Below are 19,740 nucleotides of genomic sequence, written 5' to 3'. Positions count from 1 at the left end.
GTCTTATTTGACTTGTATTGTTGGCGTATTGAGCCACGTGTTTAACGTTTCTATCCAGTACAGGTATTGAACGCTTTACCCGGAAAGGAAAGGAAATTTTACGGACATGTAAATAATAATTCGGGTGTAAAATGTAAATGCGGTGCCTCAGATACGGACATGGTTTCATTGTTTGATATTGTGACAGTTATCGTTATTTGAGAAATAATTATTTAATTAGTTAAATAGTTTTTATTCTTTATATTGGAATCTATTTATAATATATTTTAAATTTTTATTTTATAAAAAATTAAATCATTTTTATTTATAAAGATTTTAATTTTTATTTATTTTACATTTTAGAATTTATTTTACAACAATTTTAACTAAATCTATTTTTTGTTAAATCACAACTAAGAATATTTTGTAAGAAGTTATAAAAATTAAAGTTACTATAATATTAAACACGTTTATATTTTGTTTATGAATACGAGAATTACACGGTTAACCATATTCTTCACAGGTTTTTAGTTCTTATAATAATAGACTATATCATATGAGACATTAATGAAGAAAAGAGTGAAATATTATTTTTATATTTTATTTGGTCAACGATGTACAAGAAATAATAAAATTTATTTTATTCTTAATATTATTGTCAAATTTATTTGAAAGAATAATTAATAAGATCTTGGACACAAATTGCTAATTTAAGCACCACAAATTGCAACCATATGGTTCATATCTAACTAAAATATCAAATTTTATATCAAATTAAAGCTGAGCTACGAGCTGCTGTTTTGGGTTTACATTTCACCTGGGATTATGGCTATAAACAGGTGGAACCTGAGATGAACTCGGAAATCATCGGCGAAGCTACTCGGGGTGCTTCAAATTCTTTGAATAAAGATGATTTGTTTTGAGAACTCCTCATTCATGACTGGGAAATTTGGCTAGCTTCAACTAATTAGGGTTTCATTGGGATGCATTTTCTTGATTCTCCTCCCGTAGAAATTTCCAAGAGGAAATTGTTTATCTAAAATTTATGTTGAGATAAATTTTGCTGGCCGGCAGAGAAAAGTCGGAGTTAATGTTGCCAAGGAAGTGAGGAGTGCTTGTCAAAAACTTTTAGCCTAAACTCTAATTACCAAATCAATGATTTTGGCATTCCAAAATCATTTGCCTAAACTTTACCAAAATCATGTTAGTGCATATGAACCTACACCCTTTTAAGTGACATGCAAGTTTAATTAGTCATGATTTGTGAGTTTAATTCCCTAAATATATAAAATTTGAAATAAACTTAGCTAGACCAATACATGCAAGAGGTACTGGGCATAAAAAAGGACCAAAAACGTGAGTTTCCTTGCAAACAAAATTAATTGGGACAGATTTTGACTAGACAAAAAAGACGTGACAGAATGATCACATGAGAACAAATCAGTATATAAGGTCTTTCGTGTTTCTTTCACATGCATGTGTTTCGACTAGCTAGTACGCTTAAAGGTCTTGAAACCTAATTAATTTGTTTTATTGATCATGCACTTAGCTGCCATGCACTTCATGTATAAAATAAACAAAGATCATATGCCTTCAAAGTCACCAAGCTAACTAGCTAGCCATTAGGAGCCATGGGCATACTTAGAGCTACTGGTAAGAAAAATATTGGCATTCTAAAGTTGAGGGTTGTGGCAGAGAAACTACAGAAGAGTCTTTCACTGGGCTGGAAATTAAGAAGCCTCCAAGTACAGAAAAATTCATGAATATCATGGGAAATGCTCTCCATTACCAAAGGATGTGAAGGTAGGGCACTTTGCTGTGATTGCAATCGAAAATGGTAATCCTAAGCGATTTGTTGTGCCTTTGAGCTACTTAAACCATCCAAGGTTCTTGGTGCTGTTGGATCGAGGAAGCAGCAGAAGAGTTTGGTTTTGGTCATGAAGGTGCACTTAGCATTCCTTGCAAGTGGAGAGAAGTTGAAAAGTTATTAGCCAGCGACAATTGATGAAGGCCATATATGTGTATCTTTCTAAAGATGATGATAATTTTTCCCTGTTCTTTTCTCTATGCTCTTGATTTTATTATCTGTACGTAAAAATCATGATGTTTAATGATGCCTTGATCGGAAATTGATGCTGTTTCTGCTTTATGGTTGAATTAACTAGTGTTGACATGGTATTGATTTTTTTTCCCCTTCCTATTTTTCAGTATCAACATCCCACAAGAACACAATATACGTACAGAATCTCTAAGTTTAGATATTGAACTCAAATATTTCTTGCATGAAGACATGTAATATAATTTAATTATTAGTGCAAAACGCTTAAATTGAGCAACGTTAGACTTTGGTCTATGTATAGGAAAAGATGTGACTTGATCATGAAATTGTCCAAAAAAACAATTCTGAATCCCATGCTAATTTAGTATTTTAAATTGAAGTGTGTATGGTTGTAGTAATTAACTAGTATCTTATCTTTCACTCGGGTGGGATAAAATAAATTTTTTTAGAATATAAAAATATATCAAAAGCATAAAAAAATTTTTTGACAACATTATTAAATTTGACTAAATGAGTTAATGTTGAAATCTCTTGGATCAACTCTTTACTTAACTCGAGTTTTCAATTACATTGCTACAGAGCTAGCCCAACTTAAATTGATTGATTTCATAGCTTCAAATGCAACTTTAATGACTAATAAAATCATGACTTGACTTTTAAAAGATCTTCAAGATGACAATTTGTTTATAAAAAAAAATATTTAGACAGTGATATATTAAATTGATTCCGACCTCTCCACAACTCAAGTCATGGACTTTATTGGTATGATAATTTTTTTATAAACTATTTTTATTTAATTATATGATAAAAATATATGCTCGTAAAATTAAACATTAATCTTAAAATAAATACTTATTTGAGAAAATGATATACATATAGAAAGAAAAAAAAATAAAACAATTCTTAATACAATTAGTGTGGAAGAAAAAAAAATTCCACACCCCGTAGTTGTTGTTAGTAATTAATAATAATGAAACAATAGTTCACTCTTCGAGATGTTTAAGCCTCCCACAGCTGTGACCACCTAGTTAATTTGCCTTGTCAGTTGTCATGAAAGGGACGCGAAACTTGTCAAATCCTAGACCGGATCCATGGCATATAATATAGCCTATGGTTTCCCACCAATAACTAGTTCCAAGCAGGCCCAGGTCATGCTTGGCAGACCTAACTCCTGATGGCCTAAAGCAAGCCATGCTCTCCATTGGTTTGATGACAATAAATATTCCTAAGTTGGGTTTTAAATATGTTGATATCCTATCTATTGTTTAATGGCTTTAAATATTTATTTTATATTTTTACTAGGTTTCAATACATTGATGAATATGTGTTATTGTGGTACTATTTATTATTTAATATAAATAAAATAGTAATATATGTGTATATTATGCTAATATTGGAGTATGTATATATTGTATTGTATTTAATATATATAGTACAAATATGTCTACGATGAAATAATTATACAAAAAAACATGAAATTATCAATTATATATATCCACGACATACTTCACTCAATAATAATTGCGAACGAACCATTTAGTTGATGGCTCAGTGGTAAAAGATTGGAATCAGGAGGTTTGCTCTCTTTGTGGTCTCAGGTTCGAGTATTGTAATTACTTATATGATGGCCACTAGAAACTTATATGGTCGTTAATTTTAGGACCCGTAAAATTAATCGAGATACGTGCAAGCTTATCCGAATACCCACATTAAACTAAAAAAAAAAATTGTGAATGTGTTTATGGTGACACCTATTCAACTAGATAGACTGCCAGGATGATTAACCTTGATAAGTGAAAAAACTAACGAAGGGAGAACGTAATAAAACGTGGTTATTAATTATTAATTAATAAAAGAAGGTGATGAGTGATGACATTGTAGGGTTAATAACTAAGTTAATATTAGTCTCCTTCTCCGTCGAGAAATATGGAGTGATTCGTTAGTTTTGAGTCATTAAAGATATGATTCATGTATTCCTTGCTGAAAGGGCTTGAAAATTCACCGTATATGTGGGCAATTAACATGTCAGGCATTGAAGTTTTACCAGAAATGCAGTTAAGTCCTCTTAATCATAGTAATTTATTTGCTGCCATCCAATAAAATAATATAGTACCCAGTCATGAAAGTTTCAACTGCCGATTTCCAATTCCTACCAACCTCTGTTCCATCTTTTCGCTTGTTGACTCGGAAAAAAAAAAAAAACCCACTTCATCTACAGTCTACACCTAACTTCCCTACCCAAATGAATTACAATACATTGATTAATCTTTCAAGGTCAAATCTAACCTTATAAACAAATGGCAAATGTGTTGTCCTACCTTTGAAACTAAAACGTGTTCTTTCTAATTCAAATTTAACAACAATAACATGTCATGAGAAGAAGAAGAAAATCTCATGAATGAAATAATCATTTTTTACATTGTAATGTTTTGTTCATGTCAAAGAATAATATAAATCATATCCTAAAATCTCATCTAATAACTTAAGACATTGGGTTGAATTGTTATTTAACATGATATTAGAGTCTTAATGACCAAGCGGTCACGAGTTAGAATTTCACCATTCTATTTATTTGATAAAAATTAAGTATAAGGTAATATTAGTCTGTACAAGTTTTAAATTTAAAAGGTTTTCACTTGAGAAAGTATATTAAAAAATAATATAAATTATATTTTGAGATTTTATAATGATTTTTTAACCATTTATTTGTTTAGTTTTTAGAAAGTGAAGTAATAATTAGAAAAAAAAAAAGTCAGTAAAACATGAACATGAGAGAGAGAGAGAGAGAGAGAGAGAGAGAAGAAGCTTCGATTAGCGATAATAGCAAGCAAGAGATATAATCTCTTACTAATAATTTGGCCTTGACCATTACCAAATGTGCCCAGAAGAAACATCATTAAAGAACAAGATTTGGTGTGGTTTGGGTAGAGAAGGGGCAAGTAAATTTGTTTACATTCTAATAAATTAAGAAGAAAAAAGAAAGTTGTTTAAGGTCTTAATCGAAGGATTAGCAGTGTGGACCCAGTGATTATTCACTGTTTTAATGATGATGATCCTCTGCCGACTTTCATAATTTTATAAAGTATGAACACATGATTAAAATATGGGCCATCTAATTGATAGGTACTTTGATTATAGATTTTAAGATGGGCCCCCTGAGCTCACGTGCACTCCACGTCAAGCTATGTGATTGGTTTCTATCAGTCCACGTGAGCATGATAACGAGACGTTGTCTTGCCTTGCCTGGAGCTGCCGGCAATTGAATCCACGCGGCTGTCTCTTGCTGGTATTGATCGACTTATCTTGACACGTCGTCTGCTTGGTGGCATCATTGCAAGCTAGCCCATGTGGGCCCCCAATTGCCCTAATACAAAATAATTACAAGATCTTGCAATATGCCGTGGAAGAAATAATAAGAACTCTTGCGTTAAAAGGGGTAGGTTTTATGGTTGACGTGCAATAATGAGTGGTATCTTAGTAATTATTATTTGGTATTTATTTTAAAAAAATAAATAAATAGAAAAAAACAAAATTAATGACACATAAAAAAATAATAAAAATATATTTATTTAGAAACCCTCTCCTACTTGTATTCATCTAATTCTTTGAAATGAACTTCAATAAATAAAGGAATGTAATTAATTACTTATTAAACATCATCAAATTTCTCAAATTAAGAAGGCAACCAGTATATTTAGATATAAAAAAATTTGGTTCAAGGAAGGTATATAAATGTTTATAAATTGAATATCAACTAACAATGACAAGTATTAAATTCAACTTTATAAGCTGACTTGAGACTTGAATGACCTGATATCTAGTTGATTTAGCCCTTGGTTTAGATTGAGTATTGAAACAAAAAACAATAATTTAGAGTTGATCTGGTTTGAGCGGTAAAAAACCAATTTGAATTTAGAAATAAATTATTTAAAATAAAGTTGTTATGAAAAAAAAAAACTTTATAAGATAATTTTGAAAAAAAATGAAAAAAAAAGAAGATAATTTTTGAAAAAGAAAAATGAAAAAACAAAAAAGAAAAGGAAAAAACATGCGGCGAATGGAAAAAAAAGAAAAAAAAATGCAAGGAATGGAAAAAAATAAAAAAACAAAAACAAAAAAAATATATAAAAAAGTTATAGTACTTTCCCACACATTTTAAAATAATTATGGTTTTTACGGATTTTTTTAAGAAAATTACTCTGAAACTTTCTTTATTTATAAAATATTCAAAAAATGGCGTCGTTATAGAGACAATGATAGTAACCCTTTCCATGCTTCCTTTGAATTTGTCATTTTTTTTGGCCAATTATGAGGTTTTTCTCTTATTTATTTACAAACCATTTCTAACATGGATTTTGAATGTGACGTCTATCATTTTCTAACCATTTACGTGCTATCATGTTGCCTAACATAATCAACAATTCAGCATTAAGTAGCTATTTTTAGTAATAATTTGGATTTGAATTTTAGCTGTGAGAATGGATTTTCAAACACTACGCTATCGTCTATAGCATTCCTTTTTCAAACCCTAGAAATGACTTTTCTAAATTCATGATTATTGTGTGTATCATTTTCTTAAAACCTATCTTAAATTCTCAATGTGGCCGATTTATTGAAACTGCCTGCATTGAAAATTAACTCTGGCCCCAGACCGTTATTTCAGAAAGGCTCAGGAGACCACGTTTATGGCTGCGTTTGATATTTGTAATTTATGCATTGTCCAGGCCAGAAATTGCTGTTTTCTCCTTGAATTTCTGGGTTTGAGGCTCAAAAGTCAAGCCTGGCGAAGCCGAGCCCATGGGGAAGGTTAGGGGTCAGGTCTGACCGTCCATTGACAATTTGTGCGCAGGAAGAGAAAACAGCAGCGATGACGATGCACCCATTGACAGGCTGTTGGGCCGCTCAACTGGTTTCCTGCCAGAAAGAGAAAGGTTGCTTGTGACAACCTGCCAAAAAACAACATACACGCGTCGTCGCCCGAGGTAAAGGACACCGCGGGGATTGCAATGACACAAGGAACAACAGTTTTTAACCTTCAAAGTCAGTTTTTTTTTTAAAAAAATTATCTATCAAGTTACCACGTTATCCCTAGCACCAAATAATTACCATAGAAAAACCTTCATGGAATGATGCAAAACCCCTTGAAGCATGCCTTGAGAATTTTAATTTTAAAAACAATTGAGTCGTTAAATTATGTTTTAAAAAAGTAAAAGATAAAATAAGGCCCCCAGGTCACGTGCAAGTATTTTTTTTAACTTTTAAAGGTATTCATGTAATTTTATTATGCAACAAATATGATAAGAATCTAAGTCATCCCTTAACAAATATAAAATAATAAAATAAATCCTATAAAAAGACTAATTTACACCCCCTGATGCTATTTTTTTTTGTTAATGACAAAATTATCAATCCATTATTATAATACACAAAGAATTTAAATATATATATAGTGATTTTTGTTTTTTTATTAAAATAATATCCTTTTAATTTTTTTTTTTAAAAATTGATCAGTAGCTTAGTGATCCAATAAAAATTTAGTGATCTGGTTAAAATATGTAATCTAAATTTTAAGTTGGATCGAATCTAAAAATTATGGTGAAAAGACAGGCAAATAATTTTGACCAGTAACAGGCCATTCCACATAAATATAACATGAAAACAAAATAACAGTGTAATCTCATTCGTTACATCCTCAAGGACAATTTCGTCACAAAGACAACCATAAATTTGGTCGGTAATGATCTCATTATCCTCTCTCTGTTTTTTTTCCTTTTCTTTTTATGGACTCGTTATTCTTATTTTCATCAAACCTTTTCCAAGTCTCAACCGAAGAATTAAACCTCAAATGCTAGTACCCCACTTCTGTTTTTTCTTTGCTTAATTATTTTTTCAGAGGACCAAAAATTGGATCCCACTTTTCTTAATCGAAGCAAAAAAAATTACTTTAAGCTCCAAACTCTGCATCTGTATCTTTCTTGTCCAAAAATCAAGTGTCTCTTGCTTTCACACAAAAACCTCTCCACTTCCTCGGTGTTTAACGCTCCTCTTTGATGATAAAGGTTCCTTTTTAAGTGTAAACCGTTGTCCATTCACCTGCCCTTCTCATCAACTCATTAAAACCCAGCTCAATTCACCCAATTTTCTCATCTGGGTCTCTCTTATTTCTCTCAAAATCCTCACTTTGAGGGTATATTTGCATAATTCAATCGTTTTTGGGTTTTTAATAAACATGGTATTAACGGAGGATCCGAATTCTGAGTTGATGAGTGGACTCGTTGACTCAGTGAAAGAGATTTCTATGTCACCGGAATGTAGAAATGTTTGCAAGAAGATGCATGGCAATTTGGTACGTAGAATCAAGCTGTTGAGCCCTTTGTTTGAGGAATTGAAGGACAACAATGAAGAGCTAAGTGAAGAAGAGACTAAGGGTTTTGAATTATTGAGAACCGCTTTAGATTCTGCTAAGGAGCTTCTCAAATTGGTTGTTGAAGGAAGCAAGGTGTATCAGGTACTGATTTTTGTCCTCTCTGTTTGGTTGCAAGGAAGTAAAGAAAAATGAAAGCTTCAAGCTTTGTGTTTTGTGCTTCTTTGTTATCAACGAGTCGGAATTTATTTGTGTTTCTTCTCTGGTTGGATTGGTTGAGTTATGCTATCGTCTATTGGGTATTTTTACGAGGAGGATTTCGTTTACTTGTCTCAATTCTGTCTGGTTCCTGAGAAAATGGAAGTTGTGGGTTTTTTTTTCTCTCTGTATTTGAAGAATGAATATATTATTGATTTAGAATAGAACGAAAGCTAAGGACTTTGATTCTGAACTTCTGGATTATTAGTTTTATCAGAAACTAAATAGATTACTGTTTATACCTGAAAAAATTAAAAAACAATCTTTAATTTTTCCGTGAATTGAAGGGACAGACCTGAAATTACAAAGTTGTCTTAATAAAGGTCGAGTCATGTAATTACTGAAATGTCTGTTGGTGAATCTTTTGACTGAAGTTCGTATATTATTTTGTGTTTTCTGTCCTTAGATTAGGATATTTTTATCAGCTTCTTCAATTCATGGCGGGATTGCATGATATCTTGGAACTCTGTTTATAGCCATCATCTTGCCATCTATACTTCTAGCGTTCCGCAACAAATACCTTTAGTTTCTTCCCTTGATAGTTTTAGAAAACATTGATTCAGCTTTTTAGGTCGAATGATTTGAGATTAGTAAGTCTGTATATTGAGGTGTTGGTATTAAAGTTAGCAGGTTTTTTTTTTTTCATTTGCAAACATAACTGTTTAGATTTAAGTCTCCAAATCTGAATCAAGCCATGCTTGGAATGCACAGACCTTGCAAAGAGACCACATAGCAGATAAGTTCAACCAGATTACAGAAAAAATTGAAGCAGCATTGAGTGAGATTCCTTATGAAAAACTCAATTTATCAGAGGAGGTTCAAGAACAGGTACTCTTATGACCGAATTGATTTATTTTTAGCACATTTACAAGAACCCACTTCACCATTTTAGTTCTGCACACCGTAAGATATTCTGATCAAGTATGGTTTTGGCACAAAATAATGACTCTGATTAATAAATGGATTGATTAATTTTAGTGCTGACAACTGATGTGATATCTATCACTTTTTCCTAGATTGAACTTGTGCACGCTCAATTCAGAAGAGCAAAGGGAAGTCCAGAACTCCCAGATCATCAACTGGAAGTTGATTTAGCCATAGCACAGAGAGAGAAGGAGCCTGACCCTGCAATACTAAAAAGACTTTCAGAAAGGCTGCATCTCCAGACTATTGATGATCTAAAGAAAGAATCCCTTGCGTTCCATGAACTGGTTATAGCAAGTGGTGGAGATCCAGGAGATTGGTTCAAGAAGATGGCATCCCTCTTTAAGAAGTTAAAAGACCACGTTCAGATGGCAAACCCTGAAGCTGATTGTTCTGAGGCTGAAAAGGTCATGATGAAACACAGATCTCCAGTTATTCCAGATGATTTCCGGTGCCCAATATCTCTTGAACTAATGAAAGATCCTGTTATTATCTCTACCGGACAGGTAAAGTAAAAGTTGTCTCATAGTTTATAACTTTGCATCTTCGTTGGTAGCCATTATTCATTAATTGTTTCCTCTCCTTCTCCAGACTTATGAAAGATCTTGCATCCAAAAATGGCTAGATGCAGGTCACAAGACCTGTCCAAAAACACAGCAGACGCTCTTGCATACTGCACTTACACCTAACTATGTTTTGAAGAGTTTGATTGCTTTGTGGTGTGAGAGCAATGGTGTAGAGCTTCCTAAACAGCCAGGGGCTTGTAGAAGCAAAAATGTAAGAAGTAGCATTTCATATTGTGACCGAGCTGCGATAGCTACCTTATTAGACAAATTGGCAAATGGTAATCTGGAACAACAAAGATCAGCTGCTGGAGAGCTTCGTTTATTAGCTAAGAGGAATGTAGATAACAGAGTCTGTATTGCTGAAGCAGGAGCAATTCCACTCCTCGTGGAGCTATTATCCTCAACAGATCCTCGGACCCAAGAGCATGCTGTTACAGCGCTTCTCAACCTTTCCATAAATGATATTAACAAGGGAACCATTGTTAATGCAGGGGCCATTCCTGATATAGTAGATGTTTTGAAAAATGGAAGCATGGAGGCAAGAGAAAATGCCGCTGCAACCCTTTTCAGTTTATCTGTTGTAGATGAGAATAAGGTGGCAATAGGAGCAGCTGGGGCTATCCCAGCTCTTATAAAGTTGCTTTGTGATGGGACTCCAAGAGGAAAGAAGGATGCTGCCACTGCTATCTTTAATCTTTCAATCTATCAAGGGAACAAGGCAAGGGCTGTGAAGGCTGGTATTGTCCCACCCCTGATGAGGTTGCTGAAGGATGCCGGGGGAGGAATGGTGGATGAAGCATTGGCAATTCTTGCCATTCTTGCAAGTCATCAAGAAGGGAAGGTGGCAATTGGTCAGGCTGACCCAATTCCTGTTCTGATGGAGGTCATCAGCACTGGATATCCACGCAACCGAGAGAATGCTGCAGCCATCTTGTGTTCACTTTGCACTGTCGATTCACAGCAGTTGAAGTTAGCTAGGCAGTTCGGTGCTGAAGAGGCACTGAAAGAACTATCGGAAAGCGGTACTGACAGGGCAAAGAGAAAAGCTGGAAGCATATTAGAGCTCCTTCAGGGAGTTGATGCGATTGTTACTCAAAGCTGACTCTGAATCATGCAGAAACGTTTCAGAAAATCGCAAAACCAAAATCATGCCTGTTTGAATGGTCCTTCGATTTTGAATAGGCGTTTTTGTACAAAAGGTTATACATGGAAGTGTGCATATTGGCGGCTTAGGCATACAAGACTAGTGCGTACCCACCGATTAAGATATAGGTATAAACTAATGGTGTGCCTCACCACCGAACACGGAGGAAAGGTCAGTGGTTCTGAATTTAATACTGTTCCAGCTCTGGAGGGACTTTTTTTATCTTTAATTTTTTTTTTGTGTTTTTAGATATTTTGATATCATACTATAAAAAATAAATTTTAAAAAATAAAAATATACAATTTTAATATATTTTTAAATAAAAAATATACTTTGAAGAACAATTATTTCAATGACAAACATGCTCCAAGGTCTCCGATCATATTAGAGAAGATCTCATGATGTGATCTCAATATGGAGTTCATCAGCCTTTAATTACCGTGGAAACGTGTGTTTTGGAAATACTATGTATGATATTTTTTTTAATAGTATTTTTTAATTAAAGATATATTTAAATAATATTTTTTGACTTTTTTTACATCAATTCATTAAAAATATCAAAAAACATTTTTAAAAAATTAATTTAATGTTTTTTGTTAATTTTAAAAATACTTCAAAAAATAGATTCAATCACAAAAACACTCTTGTTAAGGTGATGTAAACTATTTTTTAGGGAAACCATCCTTCATTGAACTTTTAGAAGTGCTTTGAGCAACCACATTCCCTCACCAAAAGTTCTGCAATGCCATGTTATTGAGGTTAGAAGTTGAGCTATGAAGGCTATATTTTAAAATCATTTTCAGGTGTCGACTGGTCTTTTTTCTGCCATGATTGTTAATTCGAAGGTGAAACTGTAGTTAGCCTAAGATGACGTGATGCAAAATTTTCATTGCAATGGGCTGTAAATTTGAACCAAAAGATCTCTGAAGACTAAGCAAGATGTTACCAAGCTAAGAAATCATCAAATAACTCAAAATCGTTTGCCATTTTCATCTGATGACTAAAGACATGAATGCGTAGATTGACGGTCACATTTGTTTACCGGAAAAAAAATAAAAAATTCTTCCATTCAACCCCGAATAAAAAAATTACAAAGAATTCCAACCAAACATCAACTCACCATGCTTGCACTAGTAATTCCATCGGGAGAAGACACGAAAGAGACCATTGTAACTCCGCACAGAATAGTATCACTTTGGCATTTTCTCAAGTCTCGCTTATGCTTTGAAAAGTCTCCTTTTTGCAGGCAAAAAAAGTTAACCCAACTTTTCCATGTATGTCTCAGTCAAGGTATTGCCACTGACGATTTTTGTTGTCCCAATAATCAAATCATATGCCATCGTTTCCTGAAGAGTAGAAGATTATGATATGAAAAAAAAAAACAAGAGGGAAATAAACTAACAAAAAATGAGAAAATTAACCGCAGTATAACCATTTAAATTAATGATCTTATTAGAGTCAACAATGCAGATAGATTTTATTTTTTTCAAGTTATATTATAGAATCTTTCAAGTATCAAAGAGAGAGAAACCAAACTGAAAAAAAATCGAGTAAAATCATCCAAAGGGATGAGCTATCCTTCATTCATTTTGAAATATTAGTCTAAATGCTTCCATTAATGTGGGAGAAAAACCAAGGTCTCACCCACAACTATGATAATTGACTGCCTGATACAGATTCGCATATTAGAATTGCCTGCTAAAGATTCATATACGCAGAAGTATCTCACAAACCTGAGCACTAAGAAATCGGAGTGCAGAAATTTCTGCAAATGTTACCCCTCCAATGAACACAACAAGTACCAAGGAGCGTCTTCCATCAGCAACTCTGAAATATGTTAATTAGCGTTACAATTGACTGAAGATCAAAACATTGCATGATACAACTTGAAAATTACTCTATACACTTGGAATACAGAATTAATCCAACTAGTTTATTAATAATTCAGTCACAAAAAATGTTTTTATACCGAGTATTTGCAAAAGTGATACAAAGAGATGCTCATAAAAAAATTCATGATCCTTGATCACAGGCAATGCTTTTTACCAATCAGAAAATTTAGGTTAAATTAGAAAAATCTCGATAACCTCACAGACATCAATGATCACATGACACCCATCAAAGCATTGAAAATATCAAATGACCAGAAACAACAGCTTAAGCAGCAGACAAGAAAGTAGAATGAGTTTGCATCTACCTGTCTAAAGCTGCTGAAGCCCCATGCAGTGTGTCGAACGAGGGACTGCTTGAGAATCCACCCTGCACAAGTAGTATAAAAGATATTGTGGCAAAGATATCAAAATTTTTTATGATATGCATATACATTTAAGACTAAAACATTCTATCAGTAAAACAAAAAAAAATAGATGCAACAGCAAAACTAAAAGGCAGAGAGAGAGAGAGAAGTGTACTGACTCTCTTTGTTTCTGAATGAGGTCCTGGCAACAGCTTCAAAATTTCTTCCATGGGACGCCTGAAAGGTCAAGCCATCACATTTGACTAAGACAAGGTCACTGGTAAAGTTCACATTTTTTGTGGGACTCAAAGGCATTAAACTTGCTTTAATTCAACCTCTAATGTTTAAGGGTTTTATCTTTAAGAAATTAAGACCAGAATAAGCACAGATACTTTTAATCTTTTTAGAAAGTTCACAAGTTAATCATAAACATGCATGTAGATAACCAGTAAACATGCATGATCCACTGCTGAAATACAAAAGCTAAAAACAGAATTCAAAATTGACCTCACCATCCGGATCTAACAGCTTGCTGAACAAGGCGAATGCTAAGTGGTGCATATCCAGAAAAGACATAGGCAATGTCATTGGGGCTGTTGCATAAGAAATAGTTTTACAAGTTAGGAAAGTAAATAACAGGATTATTAGAAAAGGTAAACTTACGAAATAAATCAAAACAGCATCAATTTATAAATGCTGAAGACTCTGATTCTTTTTTTTTCCATGGCATTCCATTTCATTTTCAGAAGAAAATTTTTCAGGAAACAGCAATAGATTTGGAAGATTTCCAATTAAGATGATGCCAACTTTTGAGTGATGAAGTAGATGTAACCGATTGTAAGAATTTAAGGACATGGTTCAAGAAAACAATCCAAAACATGTTTTAGCACTCCCTGGAATTTTCAACTCCAGAAACATAAAAAACTACTGAAGCACAGTAAAAAGGCCCCATCATGCAGTCCAGATCATTGTGTCACATAGCATCCTCAGGTTTGCAGCATAAGACTACGGCCACTGCTCGTAGGTATAGCAGAACCAAATGACCATCTTAAACATTCTATAAACAATTCTATATCAGAAACAGATTCCATGATCAAGAGGTTGATTACTTGGCAGTGTCAGTATCCTCAACTACAAGTTGGAGAGTACGTTTGATAGTCAGCCAGTTGCTTTTATTTTCCTGCAAGATTAGAATGTTGTACACTGAATTTAGTAATTCGATAGAATCCATTTACCTGAACTATCAGATTATGATGTGAAGAAAATAAAATGACTCCTCAAGGAAAATCATACTAAACCTGCTTTTTAAGCAATCCAGCCTTTTCTAAATTATTCAACATTGCTATGTGCTCAAATCCATAGCTATGGAGCAGCTCCCTCCTAAACAAGAAGTGCAACAACCATAATGCAGCACAAGTGCATAATTAGAATAATTACTTCGTACAATAGATAAAACAGCTGTAGAAGTCAAGAACCAAGGGAATAAAGTACAAAAATGAGAATCATGCTATACTCACCTCAAATGGTCAAAATTCCTTTTTGGAAGCCCTGAATTTGTGATAGAAAATAAGATCAGAAGACGCAAGACACTAACAAGAGGCTCCTGCTTATGGATCGATTCTTCAATGTAATCAAAGCATCTGCAAATACAATCTTCATCAATTACATTTTGACTTGAGAAAGCATTTCCAACATCAAGGAAACATTCGATGTGCAGGAAATTGCTATCAAAGCATATGAACAATTAATAAGGAAGTGTTCGATGCATAGGACTGGACAGGACAACTTCTCTTATATTGTTGTTTGTCGCACAAGTGAGACTGGACAAAAGTTGGTTTTTATCTTGCCCCATACCCAATTTCTGTCCTATTTCCCCTATGGGACAAGGTTGTCCCTGTGTAGTCTCTCTAAACCAATCCCATCGGCTCACCAAAAACACCCTATTTGTATGCACACAATAAAAAAATATGGAGGAAAAACAGAGTACGTAAAGCTCTCAAAGCAAGGGTGTATGTCTTCAAATCAACTTACATGTCATAACTCTGAGCCTCGATGAGTGTTTGCTCCATGTCAAGTCGTGAAAGAAATGACTGCTTTGATGTGAATGTTGATAGATGCTGAGCGAGATTTATGTGCCTCTGAAGCCATCAGAAGCAGCAAGTCAAAATCTAGCATCATTGGAACAACATTGACAGAGGGCATGACAAGTAAAAAGAGAGAGAGAATGACTTACAGTCATCTCTGGCAATGAATTCAGCTTTTTAACAAAATCCTTTAACTCAGAAACTGTCTGATTCTGTATGAATCAAATGACACCTGATTAGAAATTGCACATAACCATTCAAGTAATCCAAAAGCTAGGCATTCAAGAAATTAACTCTGCAATTTCACATGAATGAATGTGCACTATTAGCCTTAAAATTTGATAGGGAATCAACAGTAATGGCACACGATTCTCTAATTCTCTATTAAGCTTTAGCATACAACAGGAGTCTGAATTATTGGTATAAACTAAAGCTGCAAATCTTGACTTAGGAAGCTCTCTCATATAGCAGAAAGAGGAACAAAGAAATACCAGGTCAACTACACTAGTAGATTGTGAGTTAGCAATAATTGTTCATTAATTATGAAAGAAAAAAACATGAGAGTTCAGGTGATGACAATTCACGTACAGTAGTTGTCATTTCTGTGTAGTCCTGCTTCATAGATGTTGCCTTTTGACGTAGGACCTGTAATTACACTGCAGATAGCAACTAAGGAAATGGAAATTGAAAGGCATACAAAGAACTGATAACAGTTTGCAAAAGAGAATGTAAAATTAATATGGGAAATAGAATAAACTTCCAGAAAAATGAAGCAACCTGGGCAACAACTTCAAAGTTGAGATCTCGAATTTCCTTGAACAGCTTGTCACTAAAAAAGTTTCAACAATGTGCAGTGAGTTAATTGCCAATACATAAGAAAAGGCAGGGGTCTAGAGCAAGAGAGAAGGTCCTGACAGTTCAAGTAATCATAAATTATAAATCTTAACTCAATTGCAGCTATGCAACATGCATTTATACGAGTAAGGATTCATTGAAGGATAACAGCCTGGCAGTCGTATCCATCTAAACCCAACTTTGACAGCATGTAGAGATCAAGTTTCATCTCTTTTACCCTCTTGTTATAGAACAGATAAGTGAGGGAAAAATACTCTTATATAACATTGCATACCTTGAATTAAGAGGAACCTTGATCTTTTTTCCTTCTTGTTGAGCACCCATGATAGATGGATCAAGCTCCACGGCACCATTGTTGATATGCAAAAACTGCACTAAATCTATTAGAGATGGCTAATAGCATATCCTATTGACAGTAAATAAGTATCATCATTTTGTCCATTCAGAAACATATGGGGATACATGTGCCTTAAAATTTCAGCTTCCAATTAATAGAAACTAAAATTTTAAGATGCTCATGCTAGAAGAGGTCAAATACTTTTGCAAGTTGTGGTTATACTTAATTATACGAGCAGAAATGGTAACATTACACACATGCAGAAACACATTTTTCTAAGGCTAATCAAATTTGGTAACAAAATTAGCATATATATCTTCCATAAAGCAGGTAAAATGGCTAGAGTATCTTGGTTTCACTTGAGGGTCAAATTACCTCATCCAGAAGTCCTTCATATGTTAACTGCGAGCACATAGGAGTAACCATGTCCACCTGCAGCAAGGAATGGTAAACTTTTATATAGCAAAAATATTTATTTAAACATCGAGATCATAATATGCGAAGTCCAAGAGAGAACTATCTCAAAACAAAAACCAAGATTGCCCATAAATGCGAATTTTACAAAGTTAGCAATAAACATAAAGAAACTTCCATCTCATTACCTAGGATTACGAGCGAGGAATGCATAAATTTTTATATAGCAAGAATATTTATCAAAACATTGAGATCATAATATGCAAAGTCCAAGAGATAACCATCTCACAACACAAACTGAGATTGTCCATGAATATAACTTTTATAAAGTTTGCAATAAAGCAGTAGACATAAAGAAACTTCCATCTCATTATCTAGGATTATGAGCAATCCTTACACTTAATATCCAGAGTCACTTTTTGAGATGTGCAATTGTTTTTCAATTTTCAGCTTTCTGAAAATTTTCAAATGCTCATGTTATTCAAATGTGCAATGATGTTCTGAGGATAGTGATGAAGATTTATTCATGCCAGTGCGCACAAAAACGAGTAACTTGTCATCATCTTGCAAAAGTAAGATTCAATTATTTAAGCCAAGAAGCAACAGAAGAGAGATAATTTACCTCCCTGTCTATAAGGATGAGTGTATTTATCCCTGGCATAACCATCTGAAATAACAAGCAAGTAAAATGTCGCAAGCTACAAATCAGTTGTAAATAGACGGAGAAGTGTCTAACTTGCACATTGGTTAAAACTTAGAAGCGTGCTCAGAGTAGCCTCAGTTACATCGGATGTGTTAACTGGTTCTTCTGCTTGCATGCGATTGAGAATGTCAGCAACACGTACTGATGCTTTACCTTTTGCCCTTACATATGGTATCACTCCAAAAGAAGACTGCAGGCACAACTTTCCATAAATATCAAATCATAGGAAGTTATCTGCAAACATTCTTAATGCTATAATTAAAAAATGACGTTTTGGATCCATCAAACCATCTAAACCTCGAGCTTGTGAATGGCCTTTGCAATATGCCAAAGTGAACTTGTATTGCCGTCAACTAGGCATTCCTGCCATGCTTGATAAAATAAAGATAATAAGGATAAGGATAAACAAAAAGAATATCCAAAAAAATTTTTGGAGAGAACAAAAAACAATGACTGTACTTTGTTAGCTAAGTCAAGTTCAAATGATAGTACATCCTCGTCCAATGGAACCATGTATAATGGGTACTCCCCAATGGTCACCAGGTTATGAACCTTCTCCTCCTCGAGTACCTGGGTAACCAAATACACTCTTTACAACCCTGAACAGGAACGTACATGAGATAACAATTCATAATGCAAATGGTGCCAGCATATGAACTACCACTGAAACCATACCTTCTCACAAACAACCTCACGCCTAGGTACAAAATAAACGTAGTACTCCCTCTGAAGTCCTTTAGACGTATCATTATGAATATGTGAACATATGAATCTCATCAAACTAAACTCTGAACGAACAAGGTAAACCACTTTAGTACAATCAATGTCAACTGGTTCCGCTGAAAGATGCCGCAAATCAGCCCCATTTTCCTGTGTGTTCCCCATTACCAATCAACAACAACAGAATTTCTAAAATCAGCAATTAAGATACACAATTAAAATCCATCGAGCTAACAAAACTCACTAAGGATTAATTTTTTTACCTTGAGAATTGTTGATTTGATGATCAACGACAGTGATCCGCTAAGCTTTGGATCAATCACCAAACACTTCTTTCCTCGAATCTATTAAACTCACAATCAAAATCACAATTAGAATTCAATTAAACATCAAATTTCTCAAAATTCAAAACCCTAGCTCGAATCTGAATAGCACTGATCCACATTGTACAAAGAATTCCAAAACTCCGTTAAACTGAAGCAACTGATCTACAAGGAGCTTGAGAATTTGCATTTTCTCTTGTTTTCTCGGGAAAAAAACAGAGAACTTACGTTATTGAGGATGTTAACGAGCTCTCTCTGAGATTGTTCCCTGAAAAAAAATGAATTGGAAATCATGATTTCTAGATTAAAAAAAAACAGAATAAAGGATCAATTATAATAATTAAGATTAATTAGCTAAACGATGATCACTGCTAACCTGAGGAATTTTAAATTGAGAGGAGAGTTGTCTAAGTTAGGAATTTGAGACATTTTTTTATATATAATTGAGTACGCCGAGAATAAAATATCTCTTCGGCTTCTGTATCTCCGACTGGAAAACGGGGGTGAGAAGAGGAGAGGATGTGATTGTGGGCGTAACGTTTTTATTCTTGGACTGGATCGGTTTCTTGACTCTAAAGCTAAAAGATCTTGGACTCTATTTCTGGGCTCTACTAGTGAAATGGACTTGGGTAACTGTACTGTGGCCTGTTTCGATTCAGAGAGATTAGACATCCATGGACTTGGGTAACACTGAAGCCTTATGGTGATTTTTTAGCGTAATATTCCTTATGTTAGTAAAATAATTAAATTATTTATAAAAATTAATTTAAAAAT

The 19,740-nt window shown here is 33.9% G+C and overlaps 2 protein-coding genes across 2 annotated transcripts; one reads left to right on the top strand and one right to left on the bottom strand.

The window, feature by feature from the left end:
* The first annotated feature begins 7,802 nt into the window (after positions 1-7,802).
* LOC133696097 (U-box domain-containing protein 14-like) lies at positions 7,803-11,523 on the top strand. The gene is made up of 4 exons (XM_062118140.1): positions 7,803-8,546; positions 9,372-9,488; positions 9,677-10,090; positions 10,176-11,523. The coding sequence occupies exons 1-4, from the start codon at positions 8,268-8,270 to the stop codon at positions 11,250-11,252; spliced, it is 1,887 nt and encodes a 628-aa protein (XP_061974124.1). The 5' UTR covers positions 7,803-8,267; the 3' UTR covers positions 11,253-11,523.
* Positions 11,524-12,234: 711 nt separating this feature from the next.
* LOC133696098 (vacuolar protein-sorting-associated protein 33 homolog) lies at positions 12,235-19,509 on the bottom strand. The gene is made up of 22 exons (XM_062118141.1): positions 19,343-19,509; positions 19,195-19,234; positions 18,907-18,987; positions 18,599-18,793; positions 18,383-18,493; positions 18,221-18,286; positions 18,006-18,113; positions 17,843-17,887; positions 17,182-17,238; positions 16,744-16,838; positions 16,392-16,443; positions 16,203-16,259; positions 15,764-15,826; positions 15,562-15,668; positions 15,048-15,170; positions 14,829-14,910; positions 14,640-14,710; positions 14,043-14,123; positions 13,710-13,767; positions 13,492-13,553; positions 13,028-13,121; positions 12,235-12,640 (listed from the first exon to the last, which is right to left on the bottom strand). The coding sequence occupies exons 1-22, from the start codon at positions 19,393-19,395 to the stop codon at positions 12,551-12,553; spliced, it is 1,791 nt and encodes a 596-aa protein (XP_061974125.1). The 5' UTR covers positions 19,396-19,509; the 3' UTR covers positions 12,235-12,550.
* Positions 19,510-19,740: the final 231 nt, after the last annotated feature.

The sequence above is a fragment of the Populus nigra genome, chromosome 6 (genome assembly GCF_951802175.1).
Source record: "Populus nigra chromosome 6, ddPopNigr1.1, whole genome shotgun sequence".
Taxonomy (NCBI): Eukaryota; Viridiplantae; Streptophyta; class Magnoliopsida; order Malpighiales; family Salicaceae; genus Populus; species Populus nigra.
The sequence above is the reverse complement of the archived record's forward strand: the minus strand, read 5'-3'. Positions and strand labels throughout refer to the sequence as shown.

Excerpts from the sequence above, each read along its gene's own strand:
- LOC133696097 (XM_062118140.1), top strand. The coding sequence starts at position 8,268 with ATGGTATTAACGGAGGATCCGAATTCTGAGTTGATGAGTGGACTCGTT. Across the intron at positions 8,547-9,371 it reads AAGGAAGCAAGGTGTATCAG|ACCTTGCAAAGAGACCACAT; the intron begins GTACTGATTTTT and ends TGGAATGCACAG. Across the intron at positions 10,091-10,175 it reads TTATTATCTCTACCGGACAG|ACTTATGAAAGATCTTGCAT; the intron begins GTAAAGTAAAAG and ends CTCCTTCTCCAG.
- LOC133696098 (XM_062118141.1), bottom strand. The coding sequence starts at position 19,395 with ATGTCTCAAATTCCTAACTTAGACAACTCTCCTCTCAATTTAAAATTC. Across the intron at positions 18,794-18,906 it reads TCAAATCAACAATTCTCAAG|GAAAATGGGGCTGATTTGCG; the intron begins GTAAAAAAATTA and ends GGGAACACACAG. Across the intron at positions 18,494-18,598 it reads GTGAGGTTGTTTGTGAGAAG|GTACTCGAGGAGGAGAAGGT; the intron begins GTATGGTTTCAG and ends TTGGTTACCCAG.